The sequence below is a fragment of the Heteronotia binoei genome, chromosome 21, assembly GCF_032191835.1.
Source record: "Heteronotia binoei isolate CCM8104 ecotype False Entrance Well chromosome 21, APGP_CSIRO_Hbin_v1, whole genome shotgun sequence".
Lineage (NCBI taxonomy): Eukaryota > Metazoa > Chordata > Lepidosauria > Squamata > Gekkonidae > Heteronotia > Heteronotia binoei.
In genome coordinates, this window is record NC_083243.1 from 73,775,143 (window position 1) to 73,796,718 (window position 21,576).

The following is a 21,576-nucleotide window of genomic DNA, read 5'->3' on the forward strand; positions in this document are numbered from 1 at the left end:
CGCTGGGTTTGCGGAGGGGGGGGGGCTTCCTCTTTCCCTGTCTTCGTGTCTTCAGCTTGTGCTATCAGCACAAGCTGAAGCCAGGCAGAGAGGAATCCCCCCCCTCTGCAAAGGCAGCGCTTGGTGGAGCGCTGGGTTTGTGGAGGGGGGGGATTCCTCTTTCCCTGTCTGCGTAGCTTCGGCTTCTGCTGATAGTAAGGGCTGGGTTTGGAGGCAGCCAAGCCTCGGATCCCAGCCCTTGCTATCAGCAGAAGCTGAATCCAGGCAGAGAGGAATCCCCCCCCCTCCGCAAAGGCAGTGCTTGGCGAAGCGCTGGGTTTGCGAAGGGGGGGAATTCCTCTTTCCCTGTCTGCGTAGCTTCAGCTTCTGCTGATAGTAAGGGCTGGGTTTGGAGGCAGCCAAGCCTCGGATCCCAGCCCTTGCTATCAGCAGAAGCTGAAGCCAGGCAGAGAGGAATCCCCCCCCCCTCCGCAAGGGCAGCGCTTGGCGAAGCGCTGGGTTTGCGGAGGGGGGGCTTCCTCTTTCCCTGTTTGCGTGGCTTCAGCTTCTGCTGATAGCAAGGGCTGGGTTCGGAGGCAGCCAAGCCTCGGATCCCAGTCCTTGCTATCAGCACAAGCTGAAGCCAGGCAGATAGGAATCCCCCCCTCCGCAAAGGCAGTCCTTGGCGAAGCGCTGGGTTTGCGAAGGGGGGGGGGAGCTTCATCTTTCCCTGTCTGCGTGGCTTCAGCTTGTGCTATCAGCACAAGCTGAAGCCAGGCAGAGAGGAATCCCCCCCCTCCGCAAAGGCAGCGCTTGGCGAAGCACTGGGTTTGCGAAGGGGGGGGGGAGCTTCATCTTTCCCTGTCTGCGTGGCTTCAGCTTGTGCTATCAGCACAAGCTGAAGCCAGGCAGAGAGGAATCCCCCCCCTCCGCAAAGGCAGCGCTTGGCGAAGCACTGGGTTTGCGAAGGGGGGGGGAGCTTCATCTTTCCCTGTCTGCGTGGCTTCAGCTTGTGCTATCAGCACAAGCTGAAGCCAGGCAGAGAGGAATCCCCCCCCTCCGCAAAGGCAGCGCTTGGCGAAGCGCTGGGTTTGTGGGGGGGGGCTTCCTCTTTCCCTGTCTGCGTGGCTTCAGCTTCTGCTGATATCAAGGGCTGGGTTCGGAGGCAGCCAAGCCTCGGATCCCAGCCCTTGGTATCAGCAGAAACTGAAGCCAGGCAAAGAGGAAGCGCGCCCCCCTCCGCAAACCCAGCGCTTCGCCAAGCGCTGGGTTTGCGGAGAGGGCTGCTTCCTCTGTGCCTGTCTGCCAGGCTTCAGCTGCTGCTTCTAGTAAGGGCTGGGATCGGAGGCAGGATTGAGAGGGGGAAGGTGCCCAGATCTGTGTGCACAGCTTCAAAAAATTTTTCCTGTTTCCTCCTCTAAAAACTAGATGCCTCTTATGGTCCGGTGTGTCTAATGGTCCGAAAAATACGGTATATACTATCTGGGAGAGTACTGTGTCCTCAATGCTTTGTGGGCTATTTCACTTTGTTTTTCTTCTTGTCTTTATAAGTCTAAAGAAGTATGGAGGGAGGAGGAAAAACTCATGAGCATGGCATGGCTTGGCACTGTGTCTAAGAGTAGCTGGATTTAATGTTGAAGGCTCATACTTCATCTCTGCCTTAGACTAAACTTGCCATTTTAGGCAAGTTACCTGAGTCTATAATGAGCTCCGTGGTGCAGAGTGGTAAAGCTGCAGTACTGCAGTCTGAGCTCCCTGCTCACGACCTGAGTTCAATCCTGGTGGAAGCTGGGTTCAGGTAGCCGGCTCCAGGTTGACTCAGCCTTCCATCCTTCCAAGGTCGGTAAAATGAGTACCTAGCTTGCTGGGGGGAAAGTGTAAATGGCTGGGGAAGGCAATGGCAAACCACCCTGTAAAAAGTCTGCCATGAAAACGTTGTGAAAGCAACGTCACCTCAGAGTCGGAAATGACTGGTGCTTGTACAGGGGACTACCTTTACCTTTACCTGAGTCTATCTTGTCCAATATTCTATGTTTGTGAGGGCCCAGCCAAATGCTTCTGAGAAGCTCACAAGCAGAGCATGAAGACAACAGAGTTCTCCTATTGTCTGTCCCCAACTTCTGATATTAATTTCATGATATTTCATTTGGCTCTTATGGCTGATAGAGGAAGTCTTGATAGTCTGAGCTAGGGTGGAGTTGGAAGGAGTTTTGGAGTGCTGTAGTCAAGGGAAGGGGTAGTGGGGTTGGTTTTGTTCATTGAAACCTTTAATAGCCTCTGTTTGTGGATTCATCAGTTACAACAGGGTTTAGGGCTGCAGTATGATGGGGAAGGCAATGGCAAACCACCCCGTAAAAAAAGTCTGCCATGAAAACATTGCAAAAGCAACATCACCCCAGAGTTGGAAATGACTGGTGCTTGCACAGGCGACTACCTTTACCTTTTTAAAAATGATATATGCAAGAAATGGCTGTGGGTAGTGAAATCTCTACCTTCCGAGTTATTTGCAAATGATTCTAAATCATTTCCATTTGATAACTATGGCAGGGGTTAAGCCCCTCAGGTGCTGTGCTACTGGCTGCTGTAATGTCAGTGTCCTCCTGCCATATCTCAGACCCCGAAGGGTGATTATGCTAGCTGCTGCCATGCCTTAGCATCCCACAAGATCAGACTGTTTGTAACCTCTGCCTCAAGCCATACTAAGAATATTTCATATCAAATCAGATTACTCCTTTTTTGTGTAAGCCACAGGGAACAATTCTGAACTAGACAGATGAAGGGTCCCTTGAAGAAAATATTCTGTCACTCCACTGTGATAAACTATTCTAATTAAAATGATTTTCTGCATTTCAATTTCAAAAGACTGGTTTGGTTTTACTGGCTCTACTTTTCCACTATTTAGTTTCAGCTCTTAAAATCTGCTCAAGATTGAAATTCTACACATAAATTTCTAAAATGTATCAAAATGACAAGAAACACTTTTACCTGTAATCTTTGACTTGTATTCTAGTCCAGTACAGTGGTTTCATGGGACAGGTGGGCTCAACAGCACGTTTCCGAGGACCTTGGTTTGATAATATGCTACCAAGAGGTGGTGGAGGAGGAGGTGGTCCTCCTCCTAGTGGAGGTGGCCCTGGTGGTGGAGGTGGTAGAAGGTGATGAGTCACCAAAGATACAGGAAGTGGAGGTGGTGGGGGTGGATAGGAGGTTTCGAAGGCTGGTGCTGGAGGAATTGGACCATGTGGTGGAGGAGGAGGAGGTGGTGGTGGTGGAAACCTTCCTGAGGCATGGCCAGAACTGCATGTTTCTTTATGATCAACTGAAACAGAAATGCTGTTATTCAAGCAAGGTATATTAAGTTTCTTAGGTATTGTTTGGTTAGTTTTGACTGTCCGGTTTTCATCTTCACTTGGCTTTATAAAAGTTTCCCTGTCCGTTTGTATGCATACATTTCTGTATGTCTTTGGTGGAGAGTCATCTTCAGTGGATACACAGGCATCTTTTGCTTCCTCACTTCTCTTGTATAATATTTTCTCCAGTTCATTTTTTAAATCTGCAATATCTTCCTCAAGCTTTGCAGTTGACAAAGCATGTTCTCCTCGAATATGAAAGGCTTTGAGTTCAAACTCAGTCTGTGAATAGATAATGAAAAGTTAATGTGTGAGAACTACAATTAAAATTCTTGTGAATCTTAACTATCATATTATCTTAGTGTTTAATTAGATCACAGGTTATTGTGGGAAAACAGTTTAAGTTATGCACAAGAAGAGTGAAAATATTACTTCTAAGCAATTACAGTTATAGGATTGTATACTACATTTTCATTAGGAACCATTTTTATACTAGTTACCCGTATCTCTTACCACTTCAGTGACTTTAACAAGTGGATCCCAAAATAATTCACTATGAATGGAAAGCAGACCAAAAGAACCAGGCAGGATTTCTTCCCAGAAGATATTTGAAAGACAATGTCAGAACAATATGTAACATAATGGAATACTATGAAAACCACCCAGAGAAACAATTGGCATTAATTTGTTTGGATGCAGAGAAGGCATTTGACAATGTTCATTGGCAATTTATGTTACAACAACTGAAGGGTATGGAATGTGGTGAGAATTTCCTGAGATTGATACAATCAATATATTCCTCACAAAGGGCAAAGGTGATGGTGAATGGCGAATTAATTGCTATTCAAAAGGGTACAAGACAAGGCTGTCCACTGTCACCACTTTTGTTTATTTTGTGTTTAGAGATATTGAACCATCAAATAAGAGAAGATCCAAGTATTAAGGAAGCGTTCATCAAGGGTGAACAATATAAGCTGACAGCCTTTGTGGATGACTTGGTTTTTATATTGAGCAACCAATAGACTCTATTGATCATCTGCTGAACAAGATTAATCAATTTGGTCACTGGGCAGGATTGAAGATAAATTATCATAAAACAAAAATTTTAACCAAGAATATGATGACAGAACAAACTCAACTCCTTCAACAAAAATTAGTTTTTTGTCATGAGAAAAGAGTTAAATATCTGGGCATCCACATCACAAACAAATGCAGTAATTTAAAGGCAGACAATTATGATAAACTGCTTAAAGAGATCAAAAAAGACTGGAAAGTGGCAAGATTTGAACCTATCCTTAATGGGAAGAATAGCTTCAGTAAAAATGAATATTTTGCCAAGATTGTTATTCCTTTTCCAAACCATACCAGTGCTCTTAACTAATGTATTTTTTCAGGAATTGAATAAAATGGTCTCTAAATTTATTAGGCGAATGAAAAAAACAAGGATTAAACTGAAGACACTACAGAACTCTAAAACAACAGCAGGCTTGGGCCTTCCAGACTGGCAATTGTATTATAGAACTTCGGTGTTGTCTTGAGTAAGAGACTGGGTCCTATTGAATGACAGGAGACAGTTGATGTCAGAGGGCCATGATCTTCCTTTGGGTTGGAATGCGTACCTATGGTACCAAAGAATAGAAGGGCATTCTTATTTTTAAAATCATTGGTTCTGGAAATCCTTGTATCATACATGGACATGGTTAAAACCAAGAATTTATCAGAAAATTCCAAGATGGGTGTCTCCTGTGGAAGCATTTAAACCCCCAAACCTTATAAAACCAAACCAGAGTTATAGATATGAAGAATTGTTGAAAAAAGATAACCAACTGAAAACCAAGGAAGAATTAGAAAATAAAAAAATATTAAAATGAGTTGGTGGCTGAGAACACAAGTAGAATCTGGATATGCCAAAGATAAGACAATAGACTTTAATATGGAACAATACGCTAACAAAATATTTTTGGGTCCTCAAGAAGAATTAATTTCTAATCTCTATTCATATTTACTACAGATGAAGATACAAGATGAGACCACAAAAGACTGCATGGTCCAATGGGCTAAGAATGTGGGCCGTAATATCATGCTAGAGGAATGGGAGAAGTTATGGAAACTTAACATTAAACTAACTAAGTCAGTAACTTTTAAGGAAAACCTGTATGAGATGTTGTGTAGATGGTATGTAGCTCCACAAAAACTTTCTAAAATGTACTCTAATATGTCAAATAAGTGTTGGAAATGTACTAAGCATGTTGGGTCATTTTACCCTATGTGGTAGACCTGTGAGGTGGTGAAAGACTACTTGAAGATGGTGCATGAGTTATTACAGAAAATCTTGAAGACACAGATGCAATTTAAACCAGAACTATTTTTACTGAATATATATCCCAATGACTATATGAAAGAGAGGAGACATTTACTGGCGCACATTAATACAGCAGCTAGAATTCTTTTAGCACAGAAATGGAAACTTCAAGAAATTCCAACGAGATCAGACTTAATGGAGAAAATACTGGAAACGGCTGAGATGGACTACTTATCCCAGTTGCTTGCTGGGAAATCTAAGGAAGAAGCAAGAAAATTTTGGGTGAAGCTATATGCGTGGTTAGATACTTTTCGTGTCAACGTTTATCTCCTTCTCCTGTAATGTATATTATAATATTACATATATTAGAAATGTAAAGCTAATTAGATAATTTAGCCAAAGGCTTACAATTGTTAAAACATTTTACTAAGAGCGTGATGACACAGAGTAAAGTGATGATAATATTTGATAAGGTGTGACTTTAAGGAAGTATTTTCATACAGGCTAAACTATATTGGTATTGATGTCTATATCTAATTTTCTATTTCTTTTCCCCCTGTTTCCTTTACTTTTCTGGAAAACTAATAAAAATTTAAAACACATAAGAAATCAGCTATGATCACTGCTTCTTCCACAATCATGCTACAATTTTGTTGACAGTGGTGGCTTCTTCTACACATCATGAAGTCCATGTGAAGAAGTAATTAAAATTGCCCCAGTGTGTTCTGCTTTTGGAGTTCATGAAGTTCAAAATCTTCATGCAGTAGGGACAACAATTCCCAGTTTTCTCCTCCATAGAGAAGTTAGGCACAGCGATCAAAAAATAGATCCAGGTGGGTGGCTGTGTTGGTCTGAAGCAACAGAATAAAGTTAGAGTTCAGTGGCACCTTTAAGACCAGCAAAGTTTTATTCAAGGTATGAGCTTCTGTATGCAGGAACACTTTATGTGAAGAAGTGTACTTGCACACAAAAGTTCATACCTTGAATAAAACTCTGTTGGTGTTAAAGGTGCCACTGGACTCTATTCTAGAGATCAAAAGAGTTTATTGTGGGGAGTCAGGGCCAGTGCTAGGGTTTTTGCTGCCCACTAGTGCCCCCCCCCAAAAAAAATTAAAAAAACACAGAATTGTAGGAGAAATGAAGAAACTTGAAACTATTAACATTTTTAATTTACAGTTTTTTGTATTTTAAATCTTATATTTTTTTAAAAAAATTGTGAGATAAAGCAATAAAAATTGTGAGAATACTACTTGATCCTTTTAGCTGGAGGTGCCAGGGACAAGACCATCACATGACCATTTCCATTTAATCCTTTTAGTTGGAGGTGCCAGTGGCAAGACCTTGTACATGAAAGAAAGATACCACAGAGCTATGGCTCCCACCCCATGGCTGTGTTAAAGTAGAATAGGAAGGATGAGTGGCAGCATACAACTTCAACAGGAGCCAATTTTTAGAAACTATAATTGGCTCTTCTTCAGCTTTTACAATTGGTTAATTTATCTCTGCTGGGCTCCAAAGAGTGCACGGTGCAGGAGCTGTCTGCTTTCGTACTTCCCGGGTCTGTAACAGACCCAGGGAATGTGAAACCAGTCAGGAGTCTGTGCTCCATGGAGCCTGCTTTCCATTGGGGAAGGCAGGCTCCAAGGAACACACATGCTGTGCATGGGAAGAGGGGGCACTGCTAGGTGGCTGCCTACATGGCCTACTCCCATGCATTGGCCATGTGGGGAGTGAACAGTATGCTGTCTGTTATGTATTGTTTGGTTAGTTTTGATCAATGTTCCCTCTAAGCTGCAGAGTCTTGTGAGCAAAAATTCTACTTTGTGAGCTACTGGTATTAAAGTTGTGAGCTACTGCATAAATTAGTGTGCTCTGGGGAGTCATCCTTCCTGAGCTAAGACAAAAATGTGTGAGCTGGAGACTAAAAATCTGTGAGCTAGCTCACTCTAACTCAGCTTAGAGGGAACACTGGTTTTGACTGCCTAGTTTTCATCTTCACTTGGCTTTATTTAGTATATTTCTATTCTGCCTATTCCCTGTAGGGCTCAGGGCAGAGTACAACATATGATAAAACAATAAAATACAATAAAAACATTTTATAAACAGACAACTCCACAGCACTCAGAAAACTTTACCATATCATCACATATTGCCCAGCCTGGCTGTCTCACATCATGATATCTCATAGAGATGGCAGATATTAGTCCATTTTATAGCACACGTGACAGTGCCAATAGGGGAGGCCAGCCAGATCAAGAATAGACGCCCGCAGCCTCAACTAAAAGCCTGGTGGAACAGCTCCGTTTTACAGGCCCTATGGAAGGCTAATAAGCCAGGTAGGGCCCGGATCTCTGTAGGGAGCTGATTCCACTAGGTCAGGACCAGGACTAAAATAGCCCTGGCCCTAGTTGAGGCAAGGCGGGCATCTCTTGGGCTGGGGATGGCCAACAGATGTTGGGAGGCCGAACGTAACGACCTCCTGGGCATATATGGAAGGAGACAGTCCTGCAGGTATGTTGGAAGAGAAAGTGTAAGTTGAAGTCAGACTGACTGGTCTATAATTTCCTGGATCTCCTCTGGAACTGTTTTTAAAGATGAGGTGACAGTAGCTACCTTCCAGTCCTCAGGAACTGGAAAGGAACTTTAAAGGTTTACAAAAGTTTTCCTGTCCTTTTGTATGCATACATTTCTGTATGTCTTGGGTCGATAGTCTCTTTGATAGATAGTGCTTTGGTGGATAGCCTCTCTCCATCCTCACTCAGGGATTCTAGGTGTGGTTACTAGGTTTATTCATCTCATACATGTTATGAAGGACTACAGAAAATAAACAGGCTTCTCAAAGGTATATAAACTCTTCAGTAACCAGGTTATCTCAGAATCTTTGGCTTCTGGTTTTAGATTTTTAAGCATAACACTGCACAATGTCATCAGCGATAAGTAATGACTTGCAAATATGAAATAGAACTCAGAGATCAAACTCTGCAGACCAAGGCACAGGAAAGTCTTTTATGTACACAGCACCCAAAGAATATCTGAAAGAAAAGCATTCCAGAGATTCTGTCCCATTCTGGTGTCTGAGTGCAGTATTTTACCTTACCTATGTAGTTTGTTTGTATGGAAAATAGACGGTTGCAATGTACATTTTTTAAAAGCATTGTTACTTTAAAAGTTGCTACAAGTGCATATTTATGTAAAATATGGTTTATTATATTTACAGATAGTACAGATTACCACACAAAGAAGAATATTCTTAACAAGATACCCAAATCCACCTTTTCTTGCAGCTTATCATACAAACCAGAATATTCAAGATTAACACTGTGCTTGCATTTAGAAGCCCACAAATCATTCAGTGTCCCCAACTGTGCTGATCAGCACAATTAGACACCATGTGGGTACAAATATTTAATTATATAAAAAGATACATAACTACTTGAGCTCTAGTCTAAACACAATCAGCTGGATGGTGGAACAACATGCTAACTCTTCTTTATGCATAGTTCCTCAGTCAACAAGTAGAGTTGTCACTTGCCAAGTTCTGGTGATGGAGCTCCAGTCAATGCCCTCTGTCCTCTGCCCTTGTTCAATGGAGAGGTGTTTTTTTACATCAATTAACATCTCAGAACAGGAAATGATTTCACAATGCTCCATGGAGTTAAACATCTTTATGGTAAAAAGCATTACGACAGCACTTCTGAAACAAGAATTTCCAACCCTAAGTGCTCTCAGAAATTGCCAGTCAAGGGAAACATTAACAGAAGCTGCTTCTGCATGTGTATGGATCCTAGCCCAAAGATGTGAAGGCTCAGAAAAACCCAAAAACATTAAGAAAACTTTAGCCTGAGAGTGTAAACACTTTTTCCCCCAATGAAAAAAAATTAGAAGTTTTGGGGAACACTGAAAAGTCTCCTATGAAATATTTTCTCTTTTATTCAAAATATGTACTATGGAAATTGTTTTGCAAGACAACTTCCTACCGCACTAGATAATAATTTCTATATGTACTATACACATATGCAACCATTTCAAGGATATGTTTACTGTTTTATTAATACACTAATGTGTATGATGAAAACACATTGCTAAAGAGTTCTGTGTTTCCAGTGACATAAAGCTTAACTTGTTATTCAAATAGGTGGGCCATTCCTAATTGTTGTCCAAATAACATACTTTCTTTTGTTTAGTATAACATTTGTTTTGTAACATCTCAGATAGTAAAAAGTATCCAGGGCTTTTTTTGAGCAGGAACACAGTTCTGGCAGGCTTGGTGTCAGGGTGTGTGGCCTAAAATGCAAATGAGTTCCTGCTGAGCTTCTTCTACAAAAAAGCCTTATGTGGTACAATGGTGATGTCAGGGGGTGTGGCCTAATATGCAAATGAGTTCCTGCTGGGCTTTTTCTACAAAAAGGTAAAATAGGGTAGCATAGGGTGCAACAGTTTGCAACTCCATCTCAAGTCCTTTTCTGCTTTGGAATTCCATAAATAAGCAAAATACAACAATTCTATATGCTAAATTGTAAATGATGCATTGCATTTTGTTAAAACAGTAAAATAAGCTTAGATTAAATAGGAAAGCAACCCCCCCAAAAAAATCTTATTCCAACCCCCCCCCCCCAAAAAAAAAAGAAAAGAAAAAGAACTACAATAAATGATTTGCTTCCAGGTCTTCAAAATTTCCAGAATGTTTTCTCTCTTCTTTACCTAGCCATATCAAAGCATGTAAGTAATATCAATTTTCAATAAATAGATTATGATATCTCCTTATCCATATTCCTTTGATTCATTAGCAACATAACCCAATTTTCACCTATTAAACTGTCTGAGGCAAAAGGGGGGCTTCAGAGGACCAAAGTCTGTCTTAATTACAGTATTTTGCAGCTGTTTTTCACATGTTTGCAGATTATTCTTTTCTCACTCTGCATTGCCATTTAAAAAGATCAAGATATTTCTTCATACAGACCAAGAAAACAATCACATAATGACATCAGTTTGTTATATGGTTGCCAGCCACAACCAGTACTGACATTGCGCTTAGGATTGCCAACTCTGGGTTGGGAAATTCCAGGAGATTTGGGGATGTAATCTGGGGAGGGTGGGGTTGGGGAGAGAATGGACCTCAGCAGGGTATATTGCCATAGAGTCCACCTCCAAAGCAACCATTATCTCTAGGGGAACTAATCTCTGCTATCTGGGGATCATCTGCAATTCAGGGAGATCTCTAGGTCCTACCTAGGGTTGCCAGGTGGGAGCAGGGCTTCCCCCAATTGCACGGGTTCCTGGTCACTGCAGCAGCTGGTCAGTGGAAGGAAGCCCTGCCCCAAACAGCCATGACCCAGTGTGGCATCCCCAATATGATGGGTGACATCATCATGACTGGGTTGTTGCACGGTGACAGAGTTTTGCACGGTGACATAGAGACATCTTCTATGTTTATTCTTCCTCAGGGTGTCATCCTAAATTAATTAAGACATTAAAACTCACTCTGACCTACTGTTAACCCACCTGGACAAATATTGCTGAGCTGGCACACACTATTGACCCCACCTGAAAATCCATCCAGGTGACCGGTATAAACTCATCACTGGGCCATCACAACCCCTTAGTTACAAACTCCACCCCTCCAAACTCTATAAAACCTGGGTTCAAATCCTAGCATGTTGTTCATTCTGTAAAGCACCATATACAGTTTGTACCCCCCATTATCCTTTGTAATTGGGTCACACTGGTTGTGCATGCTCTCTTCTCCATTTGGTGTGGTGGTTAAGTGTGTGGATTCTTACCTGGGAGAACAGGGTTTAATTCTCCACTCCTTCACTTACAGCTGCTGGAATGGCCTTGGGTTAGCCATAGCTATCGCAGGAGCTGTCCTTAAAAGGGCAGCTGCTGTGAGAGCCCTCTCAGTCCCACCCACCTCACAGGTGGATCTGCTATCTTGGATTTCATTCTCACCAACAAGGAAGAATTGATTGAAGAAGTGGAAATAGTGGGCACCCTGGGCAGTAGTGACCATGTGATTTTGGAAGTTACAGTCTTAGGAAAGGGAAAAGCTATACACAGACTTATAGGTTGGACTTCAGAAAGGCAAACTTCGATAAACTTAGAACTATGCTGGGTATAATCCCATGGTCAGAAATACTTAAGAAGAAGGGGGTTCAGGAGGGGTGGGAGTTTCTTAAAAACAAAATACTGAAAGCACAATCACACACGATTCTTATGAGAAGAAAAAATGGAAAAAGCCGAGTTGGCTTCATAAACAGCTCTCTAAAGGCTTGAGAAATAAAAAAGACTCCTTTAGGAATTGGAAGGAGGGCCTTATAACCAAAGATGAATATTAAAAAATCACCAGTGCTTGTAGAGAAAAAGTTAGGAAAGCTATAGCTCAATATGAGCTGAGGCTAGCAAAAGATGCTAAAAACAATAAAAAAGAGTTCTTTTCTTATGTTCAAAGTAAGAAAAAGAGCAAGGACATGGTAGGCCCATTGCGAGGGCAAGAAAGTGACATTGTAACAGGTACTGAAGAGAGGGGAACTGCTCAATTCCTACTTTTCCTCAGTGTTCTCTTCTAAGGAAAACGGTGCTCAGCATGGCAAAAACAGAACATTTAAGGAGGGTATGAAGTTCCAACCTAGGATCAGCATAGGGGTAGCACATAAATACCTAGTTTTTTTTAAATGAAACTAAGTCCTCAGGGCCAGATGAATTGCATCCAAGGGTTCTAAAAGAGCTTGCGAATGTAATTTCTGAACCTCTGGCTATTATTTTTGAGAATTCTTGGAGAACAGGAGAGATGACGAAAGATTGGAGGCGGGCAAATGTTGTCCTCATCTTCAAGAAGGGGAAAAAAAGAGGATCCGGGTAACTACTGACCTGTCAGCTTGACGTTTATACCTGGAAAAGTTTTAGAACAAATCACCAAACAGTCGGTCCTGGAACATTTAGAAAGAATGGATGTGATTACTAAGAGCCAGCATGGTTTTCTCAAGAACAAGTCATGTCAGACTAACCTGATCTCTTTTTTTAGAAAGTGACTACCTTGCTGGATCAGGGAAATGCTGTAGACATCGTTTATCTTGATTTCAGTAAGGCTTTTGATAAGGTTCCACATACTATCCTTGTTGACAAGTTGGTAAAATGTAGTTTGGATCCTGTTACCGATAGGTGGACTGGTAGACAGATCACACGCAAAGAGTACTTGTGAATGAGTGACAAGTGGAGTGCCTCAAGGATCTGTCCTTGGACCTATTTTATTCAACATCTTTATCAATGATTTGGATGAAGGAATAGAGGGAATGCTTATTAAATTTGCCGATGATACTAAATTGGGAGGGGTTGCAAACACAGAAGAAGACAGAAACAGGATACATGATGACCTTGACAGGCTGGAAAACTGGCCTAAAATCAATAAAATGAATTTTAGCAGGGATAAATGGAAAGTTCTGCATTTAGGTAGGAAAAATCCAATGCATGGTTATAGGATGAGGGAGACTTGTCTTAGCAGTAGTATGTGCGAAAAGGATCTAGGCGTCTTAGTGGATCATACGCTGAACATGAGTCAACAGTGTGATGTGGTGGCTAAAAAGGCAAAGGTAATCTTGGGCTGTATCAACAGAAGTTTAGTGTCCAGATCACGTGATGTGATGGTATCGCTTTACTCTGTTCTGGTAAGACCTCACATGGAGTATTGTGTTCAGTTTTGGGCACCACGTTTTAATAAGGATATAGACAAGCTGGAACGGATCCAGAGGAGGGTGACAAAGATGGTGAGGGGTCTGGAGACCAAGTCCTGTGAGGAAAGGTTGAAGGAGCTGGGGAAGTTTAGCCTGGAGAGGAGGTGACTAAGAGGTGATATGATCACCATCTTCAAGTACTTGAAGGGCTGTCATATAGAGGATGGGGTGGAATCGTTTTCTGTGGCCTCAGAAGGTAGGACCAGAACCAATGGGTTGAAATTAAATCAAAAGAGGTTCCAGCTCAACATTAGGAAGAACTTCCTGACAGAGCGATTCCTCAGTGGAATAGGCTTCCTCGAGAGGTGGTGGGCTCTCCTTCCTTGGAGGTTTTAAAACAGAGGCTAGATGGCCATCTGACAGCAATGTGAATTTAGGGGGAGGTGTTTGTGAGTTTCCTGCATTGGGCAGGGGGTTGGACTAGATGACCCTGGAGGTCTATGATTCTAGAGCAGGGGTGGCCAACGGTAGCTCTCCAGATGTTTTTTGCCTACAACTCCCATCAGCCCCAGCCAGCATGGCCAATGGCTGGGGCTGATGGAAGTTGTAGGCAAAAGACATCTGGAGAGCTACTATTGGCCACCCCTGTTCTAGAGTGTCTGTTGTGGGGGGAGAAGTTATAGAAGATTGTAAGCCTCTCTGAATCTCTGATTCAGAGAAAAGGGCAGGGTATAAATCTGCACTCTTCTTCTTCTCTTTGCTGCATGGACATCTGCACTACAGGACAGATAGTATCACCTATTTCAACCAAACCCTACAACTCTCTATTGATCAACCCTATTTTCTTAGTCCTTGATTGTGTGTTTTATTGCTTGTGTACCCTTTTACATTATTTCCTAGTAAAAACATTATAAAATATACTTGCTCTGGAGTTTCCTTTATGAGAATTGGAGCTTCATATATTTGGTGAAGATCTTAGCTCCTAATTCGCTCTACCTAAGTATCCCTCTTGCTAATTTTTTAGATAGGGAAATTAGCAAGAGAGAGCAAGCATTTCCCAAGCATTTCCGGTAACACAGGGGATCCCCTGGTTTGGATGCCCTCCCCTTGTTACTGGGTTATCAAAAAGCAAGGGGGTTGACTGTCTGCTGAGCACTCCATTATACTCTATGGAGACTGGTTCCCATAAAGTATAATGGAGAATTGATCCATGGATATCTGGGACTCTGGAGGGCTGTTTTTTGAGGTAGAGCCATCACATTTTCAGCATAGCATCTGGTGCCTCTCCTTAACCCTTCCAAAATTTCAAAAAGATTGGACTAGGAGGTTGAATTTTAGGAGCCCCAAAAGAAGATGCCCCCATCCTTCATTATTTCCAATGAAGGGAAGGCATTTAAAAAGAACACAGTCCCTTTCAATGTGGTGGCCAGAACTCCCTTTGGAGTTCAATCATGCTTGTTACAACCTTGCTCCTGGCTCCAACCTCAAAGTCCCAGATATTTCCTGAGTTGGACCAGGCAACCCTATGCCTATGTGATGATGCCACACAAAATCAAATTAGAATGAAATCAGTGTTTTGCACCCTCAATATACAGAGGCAAGCAATTTTTATCCTGAGTCACTACCCCACCCCCAGTTGTTGGAACTGTGATAAGGGCTGTATTCATAAGCAACAACATTTTTTACAATATATGCCTCCTGCATTTCTGTTCAGCCCTACACTTATTCCATTTTCTCAAACAACCTGCGGGCGTCTATTCTTGATCTGGTTGACCTTGTCAAGCATCAGTATTTCGAATAAACAAGCAATTGTTTGATACAAAGATTCGTTTTATTGATAATCTGTTGTTGCTCAAGGTATGGTACCTTGAGAGTGATACAGAGTTGCACACAGCATAGCGTTTTAAGGACTTCATCAAAGGAAATAGAAAAGATAACCTCAAGACATAACATGTATATGTGAATTGCTATATCTATGCAAAAATACTACCCACTACTAACATGTGATTGAAACTTCTCTCGTTCCCATACATTCCTGCTTCTCTTGATAAGCTGTGAATGGGAACTGTTTGTGGGAGGCGCCTCCTTTCTCTCTATCATCAAAATTACTGCATTCCTACATTTGCTACCCAGAGGTGAGAAAGAAAAAGGAAAGCGAGAAAAGTGACGGGGGGAGTAAACTTTGAAATGCAGCTATGGGAAAGAAAAGATCTCAAAGCAAATGAGAGAGAGGAATTAGATTCCAATAACTGCATTGATTTAATACACAGAAATAGCATGCTTGACATACTGCCCCCCTTAAGATTTTTTCCAGGGTTTATTTGGGTTTAATTGGTAGAATTTCTTTATTAATTTTGCTGCTTTTAAATTTGAAGCCTCTACCCACTCGTCATGACTAGGTGGGAAATGTTTCCATCTAATTAGAAAGTACAGCACCCCCCTTTTTAATTTGGCATCTAGAATTTCTTGAACTTCATGGTGACTCTGATTCCCAATCTGGATAGGTTGTGAAGCTTGTGGTCGAGGGTGCCAAGATGTAGCTCCAGGATCCCAGCGTAATAGGCTGCAATGAAAGACAGGATGAATTTTACTAAACGTTTTTGGCAGTTCTAATACCACGGTGACTTTATTGATGATTCTCTTTATTTTGAAAGGACCCAGGAATTTGTAAGCTAATTTCCTCGAAGGTTGAGACATTGACAAGTTCTTAGTCAATAGGAAAACTGTCTCTCCTACTTTGAAATCCCATACTGGAACATGATTCTTATCATAATGTATTTTATAAGCCGTTTCCAAGCCGTTTCCAAGTTTTCCTGTATTACCTTCCATACTTTCCCTAAGGTTCCCCACCAATGTTCAAAAGATGAAGGTAATTCCATGGCATTTCCTCCTGATAACAATGGGAAAGGTTTCCCTTCATAACCATTCACTACTCTGAAGGGAGAAGTCTTGGTGGAACTGTGGACACTGTTGTTATATCCATACTCCACAAATGGCAACAAATCCACCCAATTGCATTGTTGGTGATTCACATAGCACCGTAAATACTGTTCTAGGAGCGCATTTATCCTCTCTGTCTGTCCATCGGTCTGAGGATGGTATGCTGAGCTCAGACCTTGCTCCATGCCTGTTAATTTAAAAAACTCCCGCCAGAAGTTGGCAATGAACTGCGGCCCTCTGTCACTAATAATCTTATCAGGAAAGGAATGTAATTTAACTACGTGTTGGAATAACAGGTAGGCTAGCTTTTTTGCATTAGGTAGTTGCGTGCATGGGATGAAGTGTGCTTGTTTCGAGAAAGTGTCCACTACTACCAATATCATGGTTTTCCCTTGAGACACTGGAAGCTCTACAATAAAGTTCATTGAAACTACCGACCACAGCCTCCCGGCGGTTTCTAAGGGTTGTAGTAATCCGGGGGGGGGGGATTTCCCTCCCCTTTTCTTGGCCATTATGCACACTGGGCAGGTGGAAACATAGCTCAAAATGTGTTTCTTCATATGTGGCCACCAAAATTGTCGATTGACCAGGTGTAAGGTTTTTACATACTCAAAGTGCCCTGAGATTTTACTACTATGGCAAAACTGTAGCACTTCTTTCCGGAGGCTCTCCGGTACATAGAGTTTCCCTTTCTGGTACCAGAACCCTCCTTCTCTCTTGGTAACTCCTGCTGGTTTGGTATCTTCCTCTTTTTTCACCTCAGCGATCAGTCTTTCTCCTCTCCATTTCTCTTCTATGTTGCCCTTTTTTGCCTTGGATCTGGTAGTGACTGCCCCCACTAGATGATTAGGTGATATGATAGAGTCAATGACTTTTTCTCTTTGGCTGTTGTGTTGAGGAAGTCGAGACAAAGCATCCACTAAAAAGTTTTTAGATCTGGGGATGTGTTTTAAAGTAAAATCAAATTTGGTGAAAAATCCTGCCCACCGAATTTGCTTTTCAGTTAGTTTCCGGTGTCCAGTAAGTGCCTCTAAGTTTTTATGATCTGTCCAAATCTCAAATGGGATTCGGGCTCCCTCTAGCCAAGACCTCCAGGTTTTTAAAGCAAAGGTTACTGCAAATGCCTCTTTATCCCACACCAACCAATTCCGCTGTTCCTGGGAAAATTTTTTAGAAATGTATGCACAGAGCCATAGCCTCTTGTCATCATCTGATTGCATTAAAATGGCTCCCACAGTGACATTGGAGGCGTCGCACTGGACCACAATGGGTCGCAGTTCATCTGGGTGGCTAAAAATAGGTTCACTGGTGAATAATCTTTCAGTTTATTGAACGGCTCCTGACACTTGGCTGTCCATTCTAGTTTCGCGCCTGGCTGTTTTGTTTCTGGGCTCTTCTCTTCTGTTTTAAGGAGGTCCATCCATGGCAACATGGTGTGCGCAAAACCCTGAATGAAATTACAGTAAAAATTTGCAAAACTGAGGAAAGATTGGAGCTGTCTACGTGTCCTCAGGGGTTCCCAATCTAACACCGCTTGTATCTTGGCAGGGTCCATCGCTAGTCCCTTCCCAGACACTCTGTACCCCAAGTAATCCAGATCTGTTTTGTGGAACTCACACTTAGACAATTTGGCATATAGTTTATGTTCGTACAGAGTGTTGAATACTTCATGTACTAACGTCACATGAGACTTTAAGTCCTTGGAATAAATAATTATATCATCCAGGTACACCACGACCCCGTTATTTAAGTACTTCCTTAGTACTTCATTTCTGAAGTTCATAAAAACTCCGGAAGCCCCTTGTAATCCAAATGGCATGATTAGGTACTCAAACTGTCCCATGGGAGTATTGAATGCAGTTTTCCACTCATCCCCTTCTCTTATGCGCACTCTAAAGTAAGCATCTAGGAAATCCAATTTTGTAAAGATTTTCCCTTCAGACACTGTACTTAGTAAGTCCTTAATCAACGGAATAGGATAGGCATTCGAGGTAGAAATCCCATTGATCCCTCAAAAATTTGTGCAAAGTCTAAGCCCCTCATCCTTCTTTCTAAACAATACTGGGGCAGCATGTGGGGCGGTTGCTGGTCTAATGAAACCCCTCTTTAGGTTTTTGTCTAAAAATTTCCTCAATTCAGCCTTCTCTGCCCACCCCATGGAATACAGTTTCGCCTTGGGGAGTTCTTGCCCTGAGATCAGTTCTATAGCACAGTCAGTATTCCGGTGTGGGGGGAGTTCGTTCGCTTCTTCTTCGCTAAACATCCCTTTTAAATCCTTACGCTCCTTGGGGATGGAGCGTACTTCTTCTACTGTTAAGCATAGTCTTTTATTTCTGAGGGGTGGCTCCATGCCCCAAGTTTTATCCCATTGGTGGCAATTGCATTTGATATCGGTAAAGTCTATGGTTTGGTCTCCCCATTTAATGTCTGGGACCCACCCATTCCTAAAACTACGTCGAAAGATGCGGAAGGAGCGATTACAAAGAGTTCGGTATCCCAGTGGTTTTCTATGCCCACTGGCACTGCTTGAGTTTGATCAACGCATGGTTCCCTTTTCATTACCATCCCGAACATCTGCTCAAATTGTATGAGTTGTGGTAACGGGACCTTGAGGAGACCCAAAGCATCCACTTGGAGGTAATTATTTCTCTGGTGCATCCCGAATCAATCAGGGCCTGCACATGCACAAATCTCTTTAGCTTCGAGTTTAGCAAAGTCAGTGGGACAAAAAATAAAGATCTTGTTATTCTCACCCTCAACGGTGCCGTTAATTCCACGACCTGCTGCTTGGCACCTATCAGTGCAGGTCGTTCCCGTTTCCCACCGGCTCGTCCTCCCAGGACATCTCGCTCAACTCATCGATGATGATGGTTTCTTCGTCCAGTGAAGTAGTGGCTACGGTGCTCCCTTTCGCCAATTCTTTGGGATGACTGGAAGTCTTCTTGGGTGCTGACGTGCCGGACTTCGGAGTAAGGGGGGGTCCTCGAGGCCATTCCAGGCAGTTAGCAGCTAGATGGTTTAGATCCCCACACTGGAAACAACGGCATGGAGTAGTCGGCTTGGTAACTCCTCCAGCGGGAGTAGCCTTTTTTCCTTCAGGTTTTGCCCCAGACCGAGACTCACGTTCCCCCTTGCTGCTGATGATGTTGCAGGGCCACTCTTTTCATGTTAGTTTCTACTTCACCTGCTAATTGCACCCATCCCACCAGCGTGGTGGGACGAGCTTGTTGCAGAGCTCTATCCAGTACGCTCGTGTTCAGGCCCCTCTGGAACGGTTCTATTTTCATCAGCTCATTCCAACCCCGAACTTTGGCCGTGTTTGCCCTAAATTCGGCCGCATACTCATGCACCAACTTCGACCCTTGCTGCATGTCTCGGAGGGCCGTCAGCACTCGTGTTTCCTGGAGTGGGTCTTCATACTGTGTGAGTAGAGCTTGCAGGAAAGTGGCTACTGTATCCAATTCGGGGCTTCTGGTCTCATACAGACTCACGTACCATCGTTTAGCGGCCCCTTTCAGCTTCGACCCCAAGTAATCCACTCAACTGAACTCATCAGGGAATGTATTCCCCCAATAGTGCATGTAACTATTGGCTTGGATGGAGAAGTACTCCCCTTCTTTGGGCTCCCCGTCAAAGGTAGCATCTAGCTCCTGTCATCTACCGTAGTCTCGTGGGACCAGCAGCGGCACCATCGATTGTGGCATCGGGGCTGGCATCGACGGCGCAGCAGGTTGTCTTCCCAAGGGGGGTATTGGTGCTCCCCTCAGGTCAGCAGGTCTAAGCACCCGATCGAGTTGCCTTCTAATTTCTTGCGCCATGAAGGCGGCGTTGGCTTGGATCTCGTCCCTCAAGCCCCTTGCCATGTCAGCCATCTCATTTCTCACTGTCTGGAGTATTCCTTGCTCATCTTGTTCGACCTCTCCATCTTCCTCGTCAGGACCAGGTTGCTCAGTAACTTAACCTTCCTCCCCCTCATCAGGTTGGGGTTCTTCCTGCTCCCCACCACTGACAGGTCGGGCGCTCTCGCGAGCGCTTTCTGGGCCAGTCTCCCCGATCATCACCCTTACTCTGTGGGAGTGTAGCGTCAGGATGGCCTCTCTCCGAGCTGGTGCCTCTTCCATCAGGGTGGTGGAAGTCCACGGCTCCCAATTTCGGGGTGTGACGAGAAGTTGCTGCACATGCAAGGGAGACCTTCACCTCATGGCCCATCGAGTATGTGCCACGAGGGAGTCTGTACCTCGATCTCGTCCTCTTGGCTCTTACCTCTTCCTCTCTCCAGAGGGTTCGGGAGTTCACTGATATCTGGAGCTCTCTCCGCCATTCGGTCAGAAAGTTGCCAGTTCAGTTAAATTCCAACAAGGATCACTCTCAAAATGTCAAGCATCGGTATTTTGAATAAACAAGCAATTGTTTGATACAAAGGCTCGTTTTATTGATAATCCATTGTTGCTCAACGTATGGTACCTTGAGAGTGATACAGAGTTGCACATAGCATAGCGTTTTAAGGATTACATCAACAGAAATAGAAAAGATAACCTCAGACATAACATGTATATGTGAATTGCTACAACTATGCAAAAATACTACCCACTACTAACATGTGGTTGAAACTTCCCTCGTTCCCATACATTCCTGCTTCTCTTGATAAGCTGTGAATGGGAACTGTTCGTGGGAGGTGCCTCCTTTCCCTCTATCATCAAAGTTACTGCATTCCTACATTTTCTACCCAGAGGTGAGAAAAAAAAAGGAAGGTGAGAAAAGTGAGGGGGGAGTAAGCTTTGAAATGCAACTATGGGAAAGAAAAGATCTCAGAGCAAATGAGAGAGAGAGAAGAATTAGATTCCAATAACTGCATTGATTTAATACACAGAAATAGCATGCTTGACAGGCCTCCTCGGCCAGCACTGTCATCTGTGCTAGGAATTGGAATAAAAACCGCCATCACTATGAGATATCATGATGTGAGATGGCTAGGCTGGGCAATATGTGATGTAATGGTAATCTGAGTGCTGTTGAGTTGTCTGTTTATAAAATGTTTTTATTGTATTTTATTGTTTTATTATATGTTGTACTCTGCCCTGAGCCCTACGGGGAATAGAAATTTACTAAAATAAAAATAAAATAATAAACCTCAAAACATGGTAGTGGTATCCTATTCAGTGATAAACACTCTCATTCTCTAGGTATAAATTATCTGTGTCTGGGAGAATTACTTTGTATCTGGAAATGGTGGGCCTCTGTATTCTGGTCCATAAATCATGGAAAGACTACTGGCCATTTTCCAACTGAGCAATTTACATATACAACAAATTGTTGGGGTTTTCTTTAAGGATAAGAT

At 42.9% G+C, this 21,576-nt stretch overlaps 1 protein-coding gene across 1 annotated transcript in view; it reads right to left on the reverse strand.

Moving 5' to 3' along the window:
- FMN1 (formin 1) overlaps positions 1–21,576 on the reverse strand; it is a 266,553-nt gene that overhangs the window by 189,499 nt on the left and 55,478 nt on the right. Inside the window, exon 4 of the mRNA XM_060262294.1 lies at positions 2,965–3,611. Coding sequence (XP_060118277.1) covers positions 2,965–3,611 — 647 coding nt within the window. The remainder of the gene's footprint in view (positions 1–2,964; positions 3,612–21,576) is intronic.